This window comes from Balaenoptera borealis (genome assembly GCF_965194805.1).
Source record: "Balaenoptera borealis genome assembly, chromosome: 5".
Taxonomy (NCBI): domain Eukaryota; kingdom Metazoa; phylum Chordata; class Mammalia; order Artiodactyla; family Balaenopteridae; genus Balaenoptera; species Balaenoptera borealis.
In genome coordinates, this window is record NC_138862.1 from 73,228,962 (window position 1) to 73,250,276 (window position 21,315).

General features: G+C 42.7%; 1 protein-coding gene and 1 long non-coding RNA gene across 3 annotated transcripts in view; both read left to right on the forward strand.

The window, feature by feature from the left end:
• APOD (apolipoprotein D) overlaps positions 1 to 20,038 on the forward strand; it is a 71,070-nt gene extending 51,032 nt beyond the window's left edge. Inside the window, exons 2-7 of one of the 2 annotated variants that reach the window (XM_082393383.1) lie at positions 5,515 to 5,689; positions 5,825 to 5,929; positions 9,234 to 9,386; positions 13,397 to 13,518; positions 16,806 to 16,894; positions 18,652 to 20,038. In XM_082393383.1, the coding sequence (XP_082249509.1) occupies positions 9,261 to 9,386; positions 13,397 to 13,518; positions 16,806 to 16,894; positions 18,652 to 18,887 (573 nt within the window). In that variant the 5' untranslated portion in view covers positions 5,515 to 5,689; positions 5,825 to 5,929; positions 9,234 to 9,260 and the 3' untranslated portion in view covers positions 18,888 to 20,038. The remainder of the gene's footprint in view (positions 1 to 5,514; positions 5,690 to 5,824; positions 5,930 to 9,233; positions 9,387 to 13,396; positions 13,519 to 16,805; positions 16,895 to 18,651) is intronic. The other variant, XM_082393382.1, reaches the window with a different exon arrangement.
• LOC309629414 lies at positions 13,525 to 15,267 on the forward strand. Its single transcript, XR_014245068.1, has 2 exons — positions 13,525 to 14,225; positions 14,890 to 15,267. It is a non-coding gene; the product is annotated as an uncharacterized lncRNA (long non-coding RNA).
• Positions 20,039 to 21,315: the final 1,277 nt, after the last annotated feature.

A 21,315-nucleotide genomic window follows, 5' to 3' on the forward strand; every position in this document is an offset into this window, starting at 1 on the left:
GTCCCTTAATAAATGAAGCAGGTGTTAAGGCAGGTGTCATTAGCAGAGTGACTGTGTTCAAGGAAACCCATTTACCATGATCAGAGCAGAATTGTTGAGTTTCTCCAACAGATCTCAGCAAGATAAGTGACTTGACCACAGTCACACAAAGAGAAAGCCCCACATCTTCTTACCACCAGATCTACACACCTCCCTGCATCTGGTTGCCTCCCCTCTGCATCCCCTCCTGTTTCTATGGGCCCAGAACCCTTGCTCCTCTCAAAAGCCGGCCTCTCCACCTGTGCTCTGGATCCCACGCCCTCTCTCCTGCTCAGGATTGCTCTTGCAGTCTCCACCTCGCTCTCCTACAGCGTCAGTGTTCCTCCTCTACTGGATCAGCCCCATGTGCATGCCCTGAGCTTCCTCCTCAACCTCCATGTCTCCCGTCAGCTACTAAACTCATTTCTCTATTTTCCTTCAACTTCAAAACTGACTTGCTATTTCCACATCCCTTCCTCAGCACACTCAAATTGGACTTCTATTCCCATTATCCACAGAGACTACTATTGTCAAGGTCACCAGTGACCTCCATTTGCTAAATCCAGGGGCCGCTTCTTCGTTATCTTCTTTGAACTTTCAGTAAAAGTTGATTATTTCCTCCTTCTTAAAGCATTTTCTTCCCTTGTCTCTGTGATAACCCACTGTCCTCTTTTACTTATGTCTCCTTCACTGGCTCCTTCTCCTCTAGTCAATCTCTCTAAGTTAGAGCGTAGTAGGGATCTGTCCTGAGCATCCTTTTCTCCCATTACTGTGTGCTCTCCCTTCATAACCCCATCGAGTCCCATGACTTTGAAGACCATCTACGTCTGGGGTCCCCAACCCCTGGGTCTCGGACCATTACCGGTCTGCAGCCTGTTAGGAACTGAGCCGCACAGCAGGAGGTGAGCGGTGGATGAGTGAGCAAAGCTTCCTCTGCCGCTCCCCATCGCTCGCATTACTGCCTGAACCAGCCCTGCAACCTCCTGTCCGTGGAAAACTTGTCTTCCACGAAACCGGTCCCTGGTGCCAAAAAGGGTGGGGACCGCTGATCTATGTGCTTATGATTCCAAAATCTCTGCCTCTAGCCCTGACTCTTCCCCAAATCTTGACTTGACTATCCAACTGCCATCTTCACATTTCCACACGGATGTCTAACAGGCAACTCAGATATAATTTATCCATGAAAGAACTTGAGTTTTCCTCCCAAACTTGCTCCTTCCTCAGGCTTCCTAGTTTTAGTCATTAGCGAGAGCGTTCACCCAGTTGTTCAACCTATAAATCTAGGAGTCAGTCTTGATTCCGTTTTTTCTTCATTATCTATATTCAATATATCAGCAAATCTTGTCCACTTTATCTCCAAAGCATATTCCAAATTCATCTATTTCTCTCCATTTTCATCACAGTCACTGTGGTCCAAGCCACCATTACCTGAATGACTGCAATAGCTTCCCAGCTGATCCATCTGGAACCATTCTACAATCCACAATTGACAGGGAAGCCTGAATAATCTTGTCACATTCTTATAGAATGTACAAGTACATGGCTTCCCATTGTACCTGAAATGAAACCTAAATTCCTCAAAGCAAGATGTAACATGGTTTCTGCCTACCTCTCCAAACTCACTTTGAATCACTTTCCTCCTCATCTCTCCACTCCAGCCAGACTGGTCTTTCTGTCCCTTGAAAACCTGCAATCTATTCCCACCCTAGGACCTTTGCACTGGCTGTTCTTCCTGGAATGCTCTTCCCCCTGATCCTTGAATGACTGTTTCCTTTCTATCATTAACATCTCACTGTAATGTCAGTACTCAGAGAGGCGCTTCCTGACCACAAAACTGAAGTAGCCCACCCAGTCACTCCCTATCACATCACCCTATTCTCTCATATATGTTTTCCTCTCTGTGTGTCTGACTCTATTCTGGATGGTAAGTCCCACAAGGGCTAGGACCTTGTCTTTCTTCTTCACCATTACATCTGCAGGACTTAGAACAGTGCCTGAACATGGCAGTGCTTGATATCTGTTGTCGAAAGAGTGAATGAATGGATAAATGAGTTAGTAACAGAGCTAGGACCAGAACCCAGGCCTCCTGCCTTCCAGTTCCGTGTTCCTCCTCCATGCCATGTCAAGTTGTAGTTTTCACCAGTTTGATTGCTTTCTTGCTGTTCAGCAGATGCTTGGCATCCTTCAACTCTCAGCTGGTTCCAGCTCCTAGTGATAAAGTAAGTGGCCACAAAGGAGCAGGAAGGAGAGGAAAGAGGGCATCTGAATAAATCATGAAGTATGTGGTCATCTCCCAAAATAATGAGAATTAAACACTCAATCATCCAATTACATTTAGTAAACATTTATTACCTACCAGGCATTAGGCAATTTACCAGGGACAAAAAGACAAACCTACTCTGAAGGATCTGACAGTCTCCAGGAGGAGATGGTGGGCCTAGTGGTGATGCTTGACATGGTGTGGTGGGCCTGAGAACAAAGTAACACGTGCTGTGGAAACACAAAGTAGAGAGTGATGAACACTGCATGGAGTGAGCCAGAATTCAGGAAGACAACCGGAGAGTGGAACTTTTGAACTGAGTCTTAAAGAGTGAATACCTGCTATTGAAAACTCATAGTCTGGGTTTTCACATGAAAAGTACAGTTGTGTTTCCCCTTCATTTTACTTGACAAAAGAAAAATCACTTTAGAAAGGCATACAGGATGACTCTGGTAGTTGAAAGAGCCACGTATTAATAAACAGAGAAATTTCCATCTGGGAAACTTTTTTTTTATGATGGGATAGTTCTCTATTTCTTGCTACAAAAAGTCCACCAAAACAATTTCATCTTCCCTGAGGGTCTTATGGTGAAACCACTGAGGAAATTACCTACATGATGAAAGATCACCCAACTAAAGAACTACTTCCCTATAAAACCACAGGCCATCTCCTTGAAGAAATGTGCTGTCATGTAAAAACAAGCTTTTACAGCAAGTGAAAGAATGAAGTAGATCTATGTGAATTGATATCAAGAGATACATTATTACATAAAGACAAGAAAGCTTCAGTACACTGGATATTGTTGCTATTATTGTTATTATGTTGGGATCTGTCTAGGACTACTTAGAAGAATAAATGCAAATGTAACAATCTCTGAGGTGTGGGATTATGAAACACACTTTCTGAGGCCTACATTTTGGTACTATTTTAATTGTTTACAACAAACTGCCCTATTTTGGAATTTAAACATAAAGACTTGTTTAAAACACAGTTCTGATTGGTCTTATAATGCTTAAGAACTTGTGCTTGTCTCTACATTCCAGAAACATATAAAAAGAGGATTTCCCTAAATTATATCATTTGCTAACACCTGCAGAAAAAAATAAACTGAGACCCAGAAAGATAATGTGATTTTTCTCACACTATGACTCCTAGACTAGTACCTTCAGTACTAGTACCTCCACTAGTACCTTCAGTTCTTGATTTCATGCTGAGGATTCAAATATATAAATATATCAATCTTAACTTACACATTTGGAAATTTAGCAATATTGCTTTGTGGAAAACTGTGCAACAATTTACTGTAATAGTTACAGGCCAGTACTTTCCCCAGAAAACAATTCAAATAGAAGTCTCTTGAATATTACCTCTAGTCCTTGTGCATATCTTAGAATACTCAGTAAATTCTTTGAATAGATAGGTCCCTTCCATTCAGTTTATAAGTAGTTACTGAGCACTTATGATGTGCTCTAGCCACTAGGGGTACAGCAGTAAGAAAATGAGACAAATTCTCTGTACTTGTGAAGCTTAGATCCCAGTGGGGAAAACACCATAAGCAAGAAAAAACATAAATAAAGGATATAATTTCAGGTAAAGATATAGTAAGGATATAATGAACCAAGTAAAATGATAGTGACAAGAGTGCTATTTTTGAAAGGTCAGGAAGGCCCTTAAAGGAAGGACATTAGATCAGAGACCTGGACGAAGGAGGGAGCCATGCAGAGTTCTGAGGGGAAAGCATTACAGGAGTACAGTCAGAGTCAGTGCCCTGAACAGGAAGAAGAATTCCTTCTTTTCCTGAAAAGGTAAAGAACATCCCAAAGAAAGAGCTCTCAAAGTTTGGTATGTTAAGGTTGCACTCTTGGTGCTGTTGTTATAAGGTTTAAAGGTCTAGTGTTGTAAATTTCTCTCTATTGCTTACAAATTTGAGAATGAATTTTATTTAGGAATATAAGTCTGGTACAAAAGTATTGTCTTATCTATGTGTCACCTTCTGCCAATGTGGTAAATATATATACAATGGAATATTACTCAGCCATAAAAAAGAATAAAATACTGCCATTTGCAGCAACATGGATGGACCTAGAGATGATCACACTAAGTGAAGTAAGTCAGAAAGAGAAAGACAAATACCATATGATAGCACTTATATGTGGAATCTAAAATACCAATTTATCTACAAAACAGAAGTAGATTCACAGACATAGAGAACAGACTTGTGGTTGCCAAGGAGGAGGGGAGGGGAGGGGAGGGAAGGATTGGGAGTTCAGGATTAGCAGATGCAAACTATTATATATAGGATGGATAAACAAAAAGGTCCTACTGTATAGCAAGGGAAACTATATTCAATATCCATGATAAACCATAATGGAAAAGAATATGAAAAAGAATATATATTTTTATAACTGAGCCACTTTGATGTACAGCAGAAATTAACACAACATTGTAAATCAACTATACTTCAATAAAATAAAATTAAAAATTAAAAAAATAAAAAACCTTCTGCCTATCACAAAGGCACAGAATCCAACGCCTAAGAGTCTTTCCAAAGCTGTTCATTCCACAGAGAGAGACGAGGCCCAACCAAAAGTGCCCCTGGGCTTAAATCTGCTCCCCGTCCCCACTCCCACCCCAAGCAGAACGGGCTGCCTAAAATATGTAGCTGAGAGAGTCATCCAAGACTCAAGAGAGAGGAGCTACAGAAGACACCTTTGGTGTTCTCAGCTTTTAGCCCCTACACACCCAACTCTGGTGGGGACAGAAATGACAGTCTATCCTTCACAGTGGGGAGACTGAGGCTCAGAGAAGTGGGTGGCTTGCCCAGGATCACATAGAAAGCCAACTCTGATTGCTAACCTTCACTCTGTTGCCTGCGTCATGTTCCAGGCCAGGGACCACATGGGTGGAATTCAGGCTCCATTTTCAGGAAATGTGACTGTTGCTTTTTCATTTACACAAAAATGAAAAATAAATAACAGATGTTTGAACACATGTTGCAACTCATCTTACTGGAACTTAAAAGTGCATTCTGACTGAGAAAATTAAATTAGAAAATCCACACAGCAAAAAAGATGTTTTGAATGAAATGCACTTTGTCTTTCTCTCTCTCTCTCACACACACACACACACACACACACACACAAACAATATCTCGTTGTTTCTTCTTCAGGGAGCAGCTGTGAAGGAAACTGGGGGAGGGAGATGAACATAACATCCCATCTTTGTGTTTCACACAGAGCGAAGCTTTTAGGCCAGCCTTCCTGAACTGGAGGGGGTGTGGCATGCATTAAAATTAAACATCAGTGACCTGAGAAGCTTATAAAATAGCTTGGGAGAAGCCAGTCACCAACAGAAGGCATCTCAAATTGGATGATTTTGCATGTGGAAACTGCTTTCATCTTGAAGAAAAAGGTATGTACTGTGGTATTAATTCTCATTTATGATAAATAATGCTTAAAATAGAGACAGTCTTGAGTTTTCATTGCCCCTTTTCAGCTAAAAATAGTAACTAACACAACTGAGGGTCTTTGACCAGTTGCTTTGCAGACTTGGTCTCATTTTTCCATAAACAATCTTACAAAGAAGATATTGTTAGTGCCATTTTTCAGATGAGGAAAGTGAAGTTCAGATATCCTAAGCAACAGGCCTAAGGTAAGACCACCAACAAATGCCAGAGCTGGGGTGCCAACGTGGTGCTGACTCACCTCAAAGTCTTCTGCTAGCACCACGCACCCCCCTCTATACTATATGAGACAATGAGGAATTGTTCCATACACCAATACTGTGGTAGATGAATTCTCAGGGGGTTGTTATCCAGTGTACATTACAGTAAAATTGACAGAAAAGTGAATTGGAATGCACTATGTGAATAGAAAATGCATTTAATATTAATAGAATTAATTATTATTAAATTAAATAAAATTAATAGAAAATGCAAAAATATTTTCTTCAGAAGATATGTTTTCTTGTTAGATTCAATAGCGAAATGGTTTTTAAGTCCCATTTACTTGTGGAAATGTGTTTTTTTTTTGGTCACGTGAAATCTAAAAGCCTAGTCCTTAATATTCTGCAGCTCCTTGAGACCAGGCACCAGGTCCAGGCTAACATGCCGGCGTGTAGACTCTTAGGAAACCTGACCTAAGTTCTGGCTTCACAGCTTGTCAGGAAGTAACCTCACTGAGTACACAGAGAATTGTCAGCACAGGACACTTCCAGTTAGGGTGTTGTGAAGATTCAATGCACATGTAAAATACTGAAGCCAGGGCTCCTCCCTGGAGAAGCTCAGTGAGTGTGAGCAGTGATCCACAGAGTCAATTCTGGCCCAGTGTGGCTGCACCATAACATTAGTAGAATTGTTTTTTAATTATTTAATATTTAGTTAAAATAATACTTAAATTATATCTTTTTTAAAAGTATTTAAACTCTCCTCATTAGGACAGTCTTCCCATTAGTATTAGGAGACAATGCAAAAATAAGTCATGCATACCCAAGTTCATAGATATATGTTAATAATGTGATTTACCCTCAGAAGGTGCTCAATAAGCACTGGGTAAAGTAGAATGCAAGGGGTACTGCAGAAAAATGATGGATGCTATCAACTCTTTCTCTCACAAAAAGTTTTCATCATAGGAATAAAACTACTGCAATAAAGAGGCATCTTTGGAAGAGTTGCAGGCAAGGGGAATTAGTTTTGCTCTGAAATCCTCCTACAGAGCTAAAGAACATGTTTCAGCCCACAATAGAACATTCTGTAACAAGATATTTGTCAGAGTAAGACGGGGAACTGACTTTTGGTGGAACTGTCACGTGGTGAAACGAGACTTATCGGGTACAGAGGTAGATGTTTATTGAAGCCACCGAAGGTGGGCACAGAAGGAAGCGTGGCTCAGGGGTGTGACAGAATGGAGAGGTGGAGATGGGGCCCGAGTCCCAGCGCTCTGCCCCTTCTGGGCCTCAACTTCCCCATCTGTACACCTGAGGGGGTGGTTGGATAAATGACCTCTAAGGTCCTGTCCAGTTTGGGGGAGGGGGTGCCTGTAGAATGTGTAGAATGTGTGGCCATCCTCTGGGCTTAGAATTCCTGGGCAAGGCACTGAGTTTGGAGCCTACTAGGGGCCAAGAGTAGAACTTCAGTGGTTCTAAGAACCTCTTGGAAAGAAATGCAAATTTTTGTGGATTTAGGCTGGATTTTGGCATCCATCATCCCCCAAAAGGTTAAAAGACAAGTGTCGTTTACCTGGTGGTAGGGGCTGACGGGAAGTGGAGCCTCAAAGACTAAGGAAAGGGCCCCACGGCAGACGTGCTCAAGGCAGGGACTCAGGGACCACCCGTCCTCCCGCCAACCTCGCATCAGCTTTTACTCATTAGGTAACTGTTCTTTCGAAAAACGGGCAACAAAACTTCCAGAAGAAAAGCTATTGATTATTAAAGGTTATTTGGAAGTTTAGAGATTCATAAGAAAGTGGTTATAATTATTCCTGTTATGACACATCCTTTTAAATATTCAGACCTGAGAACATCTTGCTTGCATTGATTCAGTCCTCTTCATCACAGGGAGAAAGGCAAAGCACTGGAAATAGCTCCTGTGCAGCTACAGGCAAGGAGTCACAAGGGAGAGAACAGACTGAGAGCAAGTCAGTGAAAGAAGCAGGGAGCAGCCCAGGCTACTACCCTGTCAACAGCGCTGCAGCCCTCACCCCTGCCCACTGCCCCTCCTCAAAGAAGCTTCCACGCCCGAGGGTGCTGGGCTCAAATGCTTTTTGCACAATTACAAGTCAGCTACTGGTCCTTCTCTGGTTAAATGTACAGCATCTATGAAAAATACCTTCAACAGCATGTCAAAGGAAGGAAGGAAGGAAGGGAGGGAGGAAGGCAGGGAGGAAGGAAGGCAGGGAGGAAGGAAGGAAGGAAGGGAAAGAAAGAAAGAAAGAGGAAGGAAGGAAGGAAGGAAGGAAGGAAGGGAGGAAGGCAGGGAGGAAGGAAGGAAGGAAGGGAAAGAAAGAAAGAAAGAGGAAGGAAGGAAGGAAGGAAGGAAGGAAGGAAGGAAGGAAGGAAGGAAGGGAGGGAGGGAGGAAGGAAGGAAGAAAGAAAAAGAAATTCAGGAAACACAATATTTTGCTCCTGCTTTTCATAATAATAACTAGCATTTATTGAGCATTTTCTCTGTCAGACACTGCTCTAAATGCTCTCCTTATATTTTCTCATTTAATTCTCATGAAACATCATGAGGTTGGTATGATTATTATTCCCACTTAATAGCCAAGGAAACTAAAGCATCCATTGGACACAGTTATACTTAGTATGTGCAGAGCCAGAATTAAAACCCCGTCAGGGTGACCCTGGAGTCCCCAGCACGCTGCTCCCTGTTTACGTTCCCAGGCCTACTCTTGGGTTGGTAAACAGCCAAGCAGATGGGGGCAGGGTGGGGAAATGGAGTCAGGGAGGCATTTCTTTGATGAATCTCACAGGGCACTAAATGTAGTGAACAGTTTGTTTTCGGTTTCTTCTCTCATGGTTCACTTGATGGCTTCACTCTCTCCCTTTGCCTACCCACCCGCAACACACACACATTGTTTCTGTTCATACAATAAGTACCTACTGCACCTGGCACTGCGAGGTTCTGTGGGTGAGTCCAGGGAGAATCAAAAATGATGTCCTTGAAAAATGCATAATTAGGTGTGTAGGGTCAGGGGAGCTGGCAAAATAAATCCAACAAACTAATACCAGGCAGAATGTGTTCTAATGGTGGCACAAAAGCTTCTAGAGAGGCTCACAGGGGTGGAGGGCCTCACAGCGACACTGATGACTGAGGTGGCCCTGGAGGATGAGGGGCTCAGACGGGCTGAGTGGGAGGCTGTGCACAGAGGGACCAGCCAGCCCAGAGATTTTCCTCTGGGGACTCTGTGCCCTCAGGAGACTCCGAGCGCCTCCAGCTGCTTTGTTCTCCCCACTCCAGGTCCACCTCCAGCCACCCAGCTCCAAGATGGTACCAGCGCTGCTGCTGCTGCTTCCTGCCCTGGCCGGACTCTTCGGAGCAGCTGAGGGACAAGCTTTCCATCTCGGGAAGTGCCCAAATCCTCCAGTGCAGGAGAACTTTGACGTGAATAAGGTGCGGTAAAAGGCTAAACTCCCGCTTGTTTTGCTGTCTCCTGTTTGCATAAGCATCCTACCAGGTTCGGTTTTATTCTTCTGCTTTAATGGCCACAGCAAGCCTTGGGGTAGGTACTTATCTTACTGGGAGCTCCCCCAAAGCAGACCCTGAGACAAGAACTGGGGAGCAGAGATGTTTTAGAAGCTGATCCCAGGAAGCCTGAGTGGGCATGTGGGGAAACAGACAGAGAAGGCAGGAAAGTAACCTGTTCACATGAGCAGGTTACTCTGGGAACAATGGGGTTCAATCCTGCTGGGGATCCTCTGAGGAAATATGTAGAATGTGCCTCAGGTTGTCTCACGGACAGATGTAGGTGGGCAGTGGGAGTTCCCATGGCACTGGCCAAGCCTGTGGCAGAGAAGGAGACCCAGGGGCTCAAGGTGGGAAGCTGGCAGTGTGTATGGGAAGCCCGCTGTGATGGAAGTGAGCCCAGAGGTGGGCTGAAAGGACATGGGACAGGGCATTGACAGCAGCTGCTGCAGAAATATTATCCTCACTCTACAGCTGAAGAAGCTGAACGTCAGAGAGCTTGCAACCCACTCAGGTCACACAGCCAGTAAATGCAGAATAGGATTCAAAACTAGGCTTCCCAGGAGTGCAGGACCCCCACAGGTTACTCAAACAGAGCCCTGGAGAGGACAGCACTCCCCCAAGGGGCTTTCTTGTTACCTGCACTTAAAAGATATCGATAGAATCAACTCCCCCATATATGGTAAGGATTGTCTTTTCACCTTATTGATGTGTCTTTTGAGCACAAAACTTTTTAATATTAATGAAGTCCAATTTATCTATTTTTTCTTTTGTTGCTTGTGCTTTTGGTGGCATATCTAAAAAAAATTGCCTAGTCTAAGGTTATGAAGATTTACTCCTATATTTTCTTCTAAGTGATTTATAGTTGTAGTTCTTACATTTAAGTCTTTGATTCATTTTAAGTTAAATTTTGTATACTGTGTGATGTAGGAGTCAAACTTCTTTCTTTGGCATGAGGATATCCAGTTGTTCCAGGACAGTTTGTTGATAAGACTATTCTTTCGCCATTGAATGGTCTTGACACCCTTGTTGAAAATCAATTGACCATATGTGTAAGAGTTTATTTTTGGACCCTCAATTCTATTCTATTGATCTATATGTCTGTCCTTATACCAGCACAGTATAGTCTTGATTACTGTAGCTTTGTAGTAAGTTTTGACGTCAGAATATATGAGTTCTTCAACTTTGTTCTTCTGGCTATTCTGGGCCCTTTGTATTTCCGTATAAATTTTAGGCTCATTTTGTCAATTTCTGCAAAGAAGCAAGTTGGAATTTTGATAGAGACTGTATTAAATCTTTTGGTCAATTTGGAGAGTATTGCCATCTTAACAATTTTAAGTCTTCCTATCCATGAACATAGGATGTCTTTCCATTTACTTAGGTCTCCTTTAATTTACTTCAACAATGCTTTGTAGTTTTCAGAGTATGTTTTATGCTTCTTTGGTTAAATTTTTTCATAAGAATTTGATTCTTTTGATGCTACTATAAATGGGATTTTCTTAAATTAATTTGCAGATTGGTCATTTTAAGTATAGAAATACATTTTATTTCTATATATTAATTCTTGTATCTTTAACCTTGCTGAATTCATCTGTTAGTTCTAATAATTGTGTGTGTGTGTGTGTGTGTGTGTGTGTGTGTGTGTGTATTCCTTAGGATTTTCTATATATAAAACCCTGTCATCTGGAAATGGAGATAGTTTTACTTCTTCCTTTTCATAATTATCTTTAAACATTGCATTCTCCTCATAGAGATAGAGAAACAGAGACCTCCAAAGACAAAAAGACCTTCACAAAAATATTATGAGATCATGAGGGAACATGACATGAAAAGCAATCTTCCACCTCTGAGTTTCTTCCTTTCTGGAAAATCGTGTGTTCTCGTTTTTAATTGTGGAGCATTAAAGTCACCTTAACAATAATAGAACTATTTAAAATACATTGTATATAATGGAGATTTTCTGAGGATGCCTATGAAACCAGCTGACCTTTAACCTTATTCTTCAGTGCTTTAAATGCCTGTTAAGTTCAGTGATTTTAATTGAAAGATGTCCTTTAACAAATGAGTGGGAAATTTATGCCCTAAATGTGGATAGATATTTTAGCAGAGAGCCAGGTGACCGAAGCAATACTGATACCTATTTGCAGTATGCTCTCATTTCAAATTCTGACTTTTTTGAAGGTGACTGCATCTCCTTGATTTTGTTTTGTTGAGTAATACATTTTTAAATTTCTAAAATAATTTCAATCAGTATTTTGACTAGGTAAATATATTCACATGGTTCAAAATTCTGAAGATGCAAAAGGACATACAATAAAAACTTTCCTTTCCACCCCTATATCCCAGCCTCAGTTTTCGTCCCCAGTAGCAACCACTAAAAACAGCTTATGGTGTATCTTTTGGGAGATAATATGTACATACATAAAAAAGCACATACATAACTGCAGTAGGAAGAATGATGTCCATGCCATATTCCCCAGAATCTGCAAATTGTTTCTTTACATGGAAAAGGGGATTTTGAAGCTGTGATTAAAGTAATGGAGCCTGAGATGGTAAAAGTATCCTGCATTATCAGGTGGGTCCAATCTAATCATTAGAAGCAAAGAACCTTACCCAGCTGTGGTCAGAGAGATGTGATGATGGAAGAATAGTCAAAGAGATGCAGTGTGAGAGGGATTTGACCTGCTTTTGCTGCCTCTGAAGATGGAGGAAGGGATTCACAAACCAAGGAATGCAAACGGCCTCTAGAACCTGGAAAGGGCAAGAAGATAGATTCTCCTCTAGAGCCTCTGGAAAGGAATGTAGCACTGCCAGCACTTTGATCTTAACCCAGTGAGACCCGTGTCAGACTTCTGATGTACAAAACTATGAGACTATTAATTTGTGGTGTTTTAAACTTGTGGTAATTTGTTACAGCAGCAATAGAGAACTGATATAATAACCTTTTCCCCCATTTTTACATAAAAGGTAGTTTAATATATACACTATTTTGCACCTGGCTCTTTTTCCATTAAATGTATCTTGGAGATAATTACATATAGCTCTTTTAAAAGAGGGTGTATAACATTCCATTGTATGGATGTGCCATCATTTATTTACCCAGTCCCCTACTAATGCTCACTTAGGCTGTTTCCTGTCTTTTATTATTACAAATAGGACTGCAATGAATAACCTTATACGTACATCATTTCTTAATTTCAGGAGGATACCTTCTCAGAGGTGAAATTGTTGGGCCAGAGTATATGTAGTTTTAGTTTTGCTAGATATTGCCAAGTTGCCCTCATGAAGGCTGTAGATTGGAGCAGTCTCTATGCCCAGCAATGTATGGAAGCAGGAGCGTGCCTCTCTCCCCTCACCCTCACCCGTGCAGTTGCTCACTTCCTTTAAAGATGACTCTGTGCAGCGAAATTATGGACAGAGAGCAAGCCCCCAGGGGAGGAATGATACAGGTCTTCTAAATCTTGACCACCTGCCAAAAGCCTTTGTGACCAACTCCCTGTGTGGGGTTATATGAGGAGAATTTAACCAACTCTGGAGACCCAGCTCCCCACAGTAAACACATCTGACTTTGCACACAATTCAAAGATGTCTTGGAGAATCATAAAATATTTGAGATGGCACCTTACATCATCTAAACCAATCCCTTCCTTTTACAGAGTTTAGAATTTCACATAGATTTTGACTGAAGGGGACACTGAAAGCATAGCTAAATAAAAAGCACTTTAGGAATGGACTGTGGCATTCAACAAATGCCCACACATCCGATTCACTTATTACCATATGGGTCAATATCTTGCTCAGTGGCTGCTGGGAACAATGCAGCCCATTTTGCCTGGTTACCCCAGGAAAAGGCTCTGCTCTGAAAGACAACAATGGGGAAGAGTTTGCAGGTCCCCAGAGAGCCACAGGGTTTGCTCTGCTTGTCGTTGTCTCTGCAGTATCTTGGAAGATGGTATGAAATTGAGAAGATCCCAGCCAGCTTTGAGAAGGGAAGTTGCATCCAAGCCAACTACTCGCTAATGGAAAACGGAAACATCAAAGTGATAAACAAGGAGCTGAGGTGAGAGGCTGTGCTTTCAAAGGCAACACACGTCCGGGAGGGAGCCCTGCAGAGACTGTCCTGGGGTGACTGGTGTCCTTGCCGTCTAGTGTGGGGAGGATGCAGACATTGCTGGGTCTGGGCTGCTCACGACAGGTCCTGAGAGGAAAGCTTTTGGCAGGCAGGATGGTAGGGACTAGAAGTCACTCATTCATTTCCACGACCACTTGCTGAGCACCTTATTGTGTCCCACACCCTGTGAGAGGTCCTAGGCACTCAATGGTAACACAAACTGCAAGGTTCCTGCTCTCATTGCAAAACAGACCCTCTGGTAGCAAAGGACAGCAAAGGACCCTCTTGTCTGACCTCCAAACCAAGAGAGAAGCACTTTCTATATCATCTGCTGATGGAGGGCATCCAGCATAGCCTGAATCCTTCCAGAAACTGGGAGCTCAACATCTTCCATGACAATTTATCCCATCTCCAGACAGCTTTAACTCTTAGAAAACTCCTTTTCTTATTAAGCAAGAATCAGATACATACATAGTCACACTCTAGGTTGTGTGAACAGGAGAACCTACAGAAAGATATTTTTCTATTACTTCTAACAGACTGATATTTGATCCCAAAATTCATACTTTAGAAAGCAAATATAAACTTAAAAAGAAACCTAGGAAGAACTCCTACCCACCTGCCATCAACAAAGATAAGAGTAACAATAAACAATGGTGAGTAATATTAATTAAGCATTTCCTATGTGCAAGGCACTGTTCTGTATGTGTACGTATATATACATGTGTGTACATATACATCTATTTATGTATGTACATGTAAATGAGCATAGATATTCATTTAATCCCCGTAGCAACCAGAGGTTGGTACTATTATTAACCCCCTTTTTATGGATGAGGAAAATGAGGTACGGGAGGTAAAGTAATTTGCCCAAGGGTCACACAGCTTATAAGTGATGAAGCTGAGATTTAACACTAGGGAGAAGTGAAATGAGGAAGAGACCAGAAGACATATGAAAGAGGCGGGGCATGAATGGTTACCATTCCTGTTTCCTAAGTTGTCTAAGAACTGTGTTCAGCTGCAAGGAAACAACTGCCACCCAGCCTGGAAGTTACTCAGGCTCAGAGAGGCTTTACATGGCCATCCTATTACCCATTAAGCTTCCTGTGAGCCACAGTACAGTGGGCTGACTCTCTGACTCTGCATAAACCAAAGAAATAAAGTAAGAATCTTGAGCAACTCTAAAGAAAAATCCCACTCATTTCAGAGCCCAGTAAGGGCTACAGGAATTGAGACGCAGACCCCCAGAAGGTCTCACAGGAATCTTATAGGTCTCAAAGTAACAATGACTTAATTTGAAATATTTTGTCCCATTCTAAGGTCAAGAGTCAGACAATGACACAGATCCCAAAACCCATCAGATGCCCCCAGCTCTCCTTCTGAGTTGGCCAAGAATCATCTTTAACTGTACCCAGAGTATTAGGTCACTCTGCCTCTAGGGTCACTTCTACTTAAGAGCAAAGGCATATGGAGAAAGGTTTGTTAGTCAGGAAAATGGTATAGATTCTGCAGAACAAGCAGGGGGCATGGCAGGGAGCCTGAGCAAAATACCCTTAGCCAGTGTCAGAATGCTGGGGCCAAAGCAGCTGGCTCAGGGCTGGGAGCTGAAGGGGTTAGGTGCCCAGTTTCAAATCCTGGTTCTACCACTTACTAATGATGTGATCTTAGGTTAGTTATGGTAATTTTCTAGGCCTCAGTTTCCTCCTCTGTAAATTGGCAATAATCATAGTACGTCCGTCCATAAGGCTGTGTGAACATTAAATGGGGTAACACACGTAAGGCACTTAGAACAGTGTTTGGCATGTGGTAATCATTTAATATTACCTATTATTGCTAATATGCTGCTACCCTTGAAAATACAAATGCATTTTTCCTATGAACAAATTGTGAATTTATGATCAGAGACTGGTATTTTGAAAACTGTCCTGGAGCAAAACATAAATGATGGTGAAAAGGGGGAAAGTCTGTTGGGAAGAGACTGGTTTGTTGCTAAGCAACTGCATGTAGATAGAAATGGACCGTCTTCCATCTTACAGGTTGACTCCCAGGTGAGAGCCGGGCATGGTCTCCAGCCCTACTCAGTGATAAACAGACTATGCAATCCAGGAGCATCAGAGAACATTTCCCACTCCCAACCCCCTTACCTGCTGCTTATTGTCTGGTTTCTAGGATATCCATCCCCACTAACCATAGCCTACTGACTTTCTAACACATGCCATTGCTCCAATTTTAGTTTGTCTGCCCCTCTGAGAACTGGTGAACAGGAAACTCCTCTGTTGGCCTGCTAGGAAGAGCACCCTCCTTCACAGCCTCAATCCCTAGGCCTTTCCCTTTTCCCTTAGATCCAGGGGGTCATTGGAAGTTATCCAGAAATGGGGCCAGCTCCCTTCAAAAGAGTGAAAGTATTTCATCCATCCAAGCAAAAAGACCATCGCTTTTAAGACACTGCCATTTTATATACCACTAAAAAAGAAATGACACTAACAATTGTAAGGTGGCATTAATTGTAAGATGCACATTTCTTCACATCTAATGTCTCTGAGATCTGGATGCCTGGGAGAATCCCTGAAGTGAGGTAAATGTTTCCTCACTGCCTGCTTTGACCTGGCCTACGTCAGAATCTCCCACACTCGATCAGAAGCTTGCTGAACTGGATGGGGTCTCAGAGCTATGAACCCAGGCATATGAACCCCTTTATGGGACAAATGATGCCACATGATATCACTGAGGCCCAAAGAGGGGGAAACTTGGCAGATCTCCAGACTCCACGTTTTACATGATTTTCAGTAATCCAGTCAGTCCTTATTTTTTCCTTTCTCATTTTTGAAGAAGTGAATATTTGTTCTGTGTTGGGTTGTTTTATTTGCTTGTTTTTCCCTTCCCTTTTCCTCCCTCTTGGTTTGGAGCCTAGGAGCAGAAAATGGCCTTGCAGGCTACTACATACACTCCAAAAAACAGTGTTGAAATACCAGGGCCTCACATATTATCCAGTCCTGGGGCATTGCAATTGTTGATTCTTATCACCCAAAAGTTGTCTTCCTCTGCTCCATCTCAGAGACAGCAAGAAAGCGAAGGGGAGGGAACGGAACTAGGACCCAACCTGTTTTCAAGAACCTCCTACCCAGAAATTGCAATGTTGGCCACCATGATTGTTGGTGTCACAAATCTTGCCTTTCCTTGATTTGGGTCTTTTAATGAGTTCAGGTTTTTTGGTTTTTGTTTTTAACTCATTGCAGAGCTGATGGAACTGTGAATCAAATTGAAGGTGAAGCCACCCAGGAGAACATCACGGAGCCCGCCAAGTTGGGAGTTAAGTTTTTCTGGTGTAAGTATACACTTCTCGCAGGAGGTGTCAGGGACAGGAGATATGCAAACGGAAGGCTAGAGCCCTGGGTCAGAGCACTCCCGTCACATCTGAGTGTCACCCATATTGATTCAATGCATAATTATTCGTTGAGCACCTCCTACCTGCCATGCGCTGGGCTAGGCCCTGGAGATGCAAAGATGAGCAAGACAGAGCTGGCCCTCGTCCCTGAGAAGCTTACATGTCAGTGTGGATACTGACGAGCACCCAGGTGATTTACTGTAAAACTACAGTAAGTGTGTCAATAGAGGAAGCACAGATTGGAGACCACTGGGCATGAGCCGTGGGAGACCCAAGCCAGTCTTGTTTCCCAGAGGAAACTAATAACTGAAAAATTAGTAGTTATTAGCAGAACAACTAACATGTGAGAAATCTTGGAGGTAAGATATGATAAGAGTGAAGGTAAATTGGAGTCCTGGCTCTGTATGCCATTTCCTAGCCAAATTGTTGGAGTTTCATTTGGGTCCACCTTCCCCTTAACTTTAACAAGCTGGGCAGTGAGTTTTCCTTGGTGTTGGGAAGTGGAGTTACTGAATAATATCATCTGAACTGAAAAGGAACTTTGAGACTGGAAACGAAGCCGACAACTCCATAAAGAACGATTAAGAAGTTGATTGTGGGTAGAATCAGGTGGACGACCCTAGGAGGCATTCACAGCTGCACTGCATTCCTCCAAAAGGGGTACAGGGGCACTTAAAGGAGCCAAAGTTAAAAATAGAATGACTACTAAAGAGAAGCACGTCCACATTGACAGGAACTGAGGGCTTTTCCTCCACGCACTCTCACCCCAGGGGTCTCGTGACCATTAACCCCCTGTGTCAGCAAAAGGCGTTCTTCCAGTTTTCATGTCAGATGAAGTTTATAGGGAACTAATCTGGCTTGGGTGTATTGCTTGTGAGTAAGCTAAAGCTCAGTCGCACAGAAAAAGGGAGAGGGTAGGACCGCAGGCCTAAGATGGAGCTGACAAAATGGAGCCAGTGTGGTTCAACCACACACTTGACTTGGACCTTGGCTGTGGAGGTCAAGTTCACAGAGGAAGTTTCTGGATTCAGATGGGGAAAGTAAATTCTCCATCTCTCTTAAGGACCGTTTTAATGTTGAGCTTTCAACACTATACAGATGTCAATCAGTGAATCGTAACCTGTTACCACCTGATTTACTGTATTCTTAAGAATGGTGGGATTTTCAAAGTTCGCACAAGAAGAAAAACAAGCAGACCAACATTAGCCCCTACCTCCTTCTGTAGATGGGTTCTAGAGGAAGCTGAGTGGTACAAACTTGGAAAGCCTGGGGCCCCTGACCGTACATTCTTGACTCCGCTTAGCTAAGTGGTGGTTCCATACACACTAGTGCTAAATGCTGCCTGTTGGTCCAGGGGGTACAGCCAAACCTCCCAGGTATTATGGACTTCCAGGTACCAACCTGCAATCAGGGAGTGGGGGGGATCCAGAATGATGACTCTGAACACTGGCTGCACACTGGAATCACTGGGGAGCTTTCAAAAGTACCAACAGCCTCCAGTTCAGAATTTGGGAGTCGGGGTGAGGGGAGGTGGGCCTGGTATTTTTCAAAGTTCCCGTATGATTCCCACGTGAAGTCACAATTAAGAACCACTGATGTAGAAGAATTAGAACCCCAGAGCCTGGCTTCCAGGGCGCTAGAGGTGAAGGTTTCTCTTGCCCTGGTCCCTCCTAATACTGCCTTTCTCTGGTTTTCAGTCATGCCATCAGCTCCGTACTGGGTCCTGGCCACCGACTATGAGAACTACGCCCTCGTGTACTCCTGTACCACAATCATCTGGCTTTTTCACATGGATTATGTTTGGCTCTTGGGAAGAAACCCTTATCTCCCTCCAGAAACAGTGACCTATCTCAAAGATATCCTGACCTCTAATAACATTGACATTGAGAAAATAACTGTCACAGATCAGGTGAACTGCCCCGAGTTCCTATAACCAGGCTCTAAAGGGAGGCTGCATTCGCTCCATGTTCCTTCTTTTGCTTTGCTTTTCCCCTACACCACCCCTCATAAAGACAACCCAAACCACCACAGCAAACTATTACAAATACCAGAAGGGAAATGTGACAGCAGAAGCTAGTGGAGAGGAACTCAAGGCAAGTTGGCCCAAACACTTAGCCATGCACCATCCTGTTACCTTGCAAGCCTGATAATAAACTTGCTGCTGACCTGCTGTGCTCACAGTAGACTACAAATTGGACTAATTATTGGGAGTTTTAAATTCTAAGCTTATGTTTGGAAATCCTTAAGCAGTTATGTTGAAAAAAAAAAAGAAGCACTGAACAGTTTAAAGGTAAAAATCTTGTTTCTAGAAAGGGAAAGCTGATGGCAAAGGCACATACCAGGTGACCTGAATCCAGGTGGCCCCATCCTGCAGTAGGCAGTCCATAGCGGGGAATCATTTGGAGTTTTTGAGTCTCTGACAGGCAGTTTCCTGGAGGCATTTACTTTCTTATCAGGAGGTCTTCAGAGTCAGGTGAAGAATGGGACCATCTTGGGTCTGTGCCAGGAAGAAGAGAATCTATGAGGGTGAAGCTATGGGAATTTTTTTAAGAAAATAATTTTTGGGTCTTTTATTCAACTGATATTTACTGGGACCCGACTGCATTCCAGGCATTGAAAAATACAGAATCCCTCTCCTCCCACAGCAGCTCACAGAATAGGGAGGGAGACTGACAAGTAAAGATACAATTTTAATCCAAGCTGAGGGGTCCATAGGCAGAGGCATGTGGAGGGAGACATGGGAGCTCCGAGAAGGTCTCAACCCCTGCCAGGCATAGGTACCCACAAGGTTGTACAGTCACATCTCAGAGTGTCCCGGCTTCAAGGAGTCAGGAACCACCTGGAGTTTGTTGTTGTTGTTGTTCTTTACATTTTACTATTAAAATCAGAACAATCTCAAAATCATCACCCTGCGATTACTCTTAGGTCACATAATATTTGTAATCCACTAATGTTTTGGGAAATGAATAGAAAATTAAGCCATCTGATTAGCTTTTTGCATTTTCAGCATGAATATAAAATATTTCCTTGAGCACTTGCGACGCTTCACTGCTTTATATTAAAGGTTATAAAAATTCCAAGAAACTTAATATGTATCATTTTCATTTTACTAAATAAATATGACCTCAAAATGTAGCTTGCTATTCGAAACTCCTAAAGGCTGAAAACCATTGGACAAAAAGGCGGTGATGGAGAGGTAGGTATTGAAGAAGAGCCTCTTCCCACAAGCTCGGCCTACTGTTGCATCTGTGTTTTATCACACTGCCCACCCCACCAGAGGGTACCTGGCTCCTCTTCTAAAATACAGTTCTTCCCAAGAGTGTTAAGCTGCTTATCTCTCTCTTAACTCATGGTACAAGACAAGCTATGATTGTGTTCCTCTTAACAGCTGTCTGGTAGCATTTAAAACAATGAACATGGCTACATTTTGCACCTTTACAGTGCAGGTACCAGAGGTGACTGAACCTCAGAAAATGGGGGGAATTCAGAGGATAGCATGGGGGCACCACGTATCTAGAGGAAACGTGCGGAAAAACAACAAAACATCCAGAAGGGAGAGCAAGAGAAGGGAAATGGGAAGTAAACGGCAAAATAGAGACAGTAGTAAATCCCCCTGTGCCTATGTATCCATCATCAGCTCCAACAGTCATCAACATCTCACCAATCTTGCTTCAGCTATCACCCACCCACCCCCAATTTTTTTTCATAGAGTGTTTTGAAGCAAATCCTAAAGAGCACATCCTATTATTTTGCCTGTTAGCTACCTAAGGATAAATCTCTAGCAGGTACAGACATTTCTTAAACAACAACAAAAAATACAAGGTTATGTTTTATATCCTGCAAGTGCTCAGAGAATATAATTTAATCCATGTAATTTAAAGATTATTTTATATTATCCAGATGAAAGGGAAGATATATGTAAAAAATGTTCATCACTCGTAGCAGCCCCCAAACTAAAAGGAGCTAAACTAAAACTAAAACAGCAGAGGAATGAGATCATAAATTATGGAACAGCCACTTGTTGTAATGTGGTGTACTCATTAAAATTCATAGTTATGAAGACTACAAGACCACATGGGAGCTGTGCCTGCCTGCCCACACTCACCACTTGTGTGTGGGGGGGGGGGGTGGTGGAAAAAGGTGGAGGAGGGGAGGAAGAGGAGGGGTCCCGCATGTGGCCTTGCTGCCTGCAGAGATAGAGTCTGGAACATGTGCTCTGCTCACCCAGCCACATCCGATAAGACCAAGGTGTGTCCACCTGCGCTAATGACAGCCAATCCACAGGCTGAACAGAAACCTCTGATTTTTGTGGCCTACCTGGATGAAAAAGATAAATTAGGCCAATCTAATCAGAATCTGAC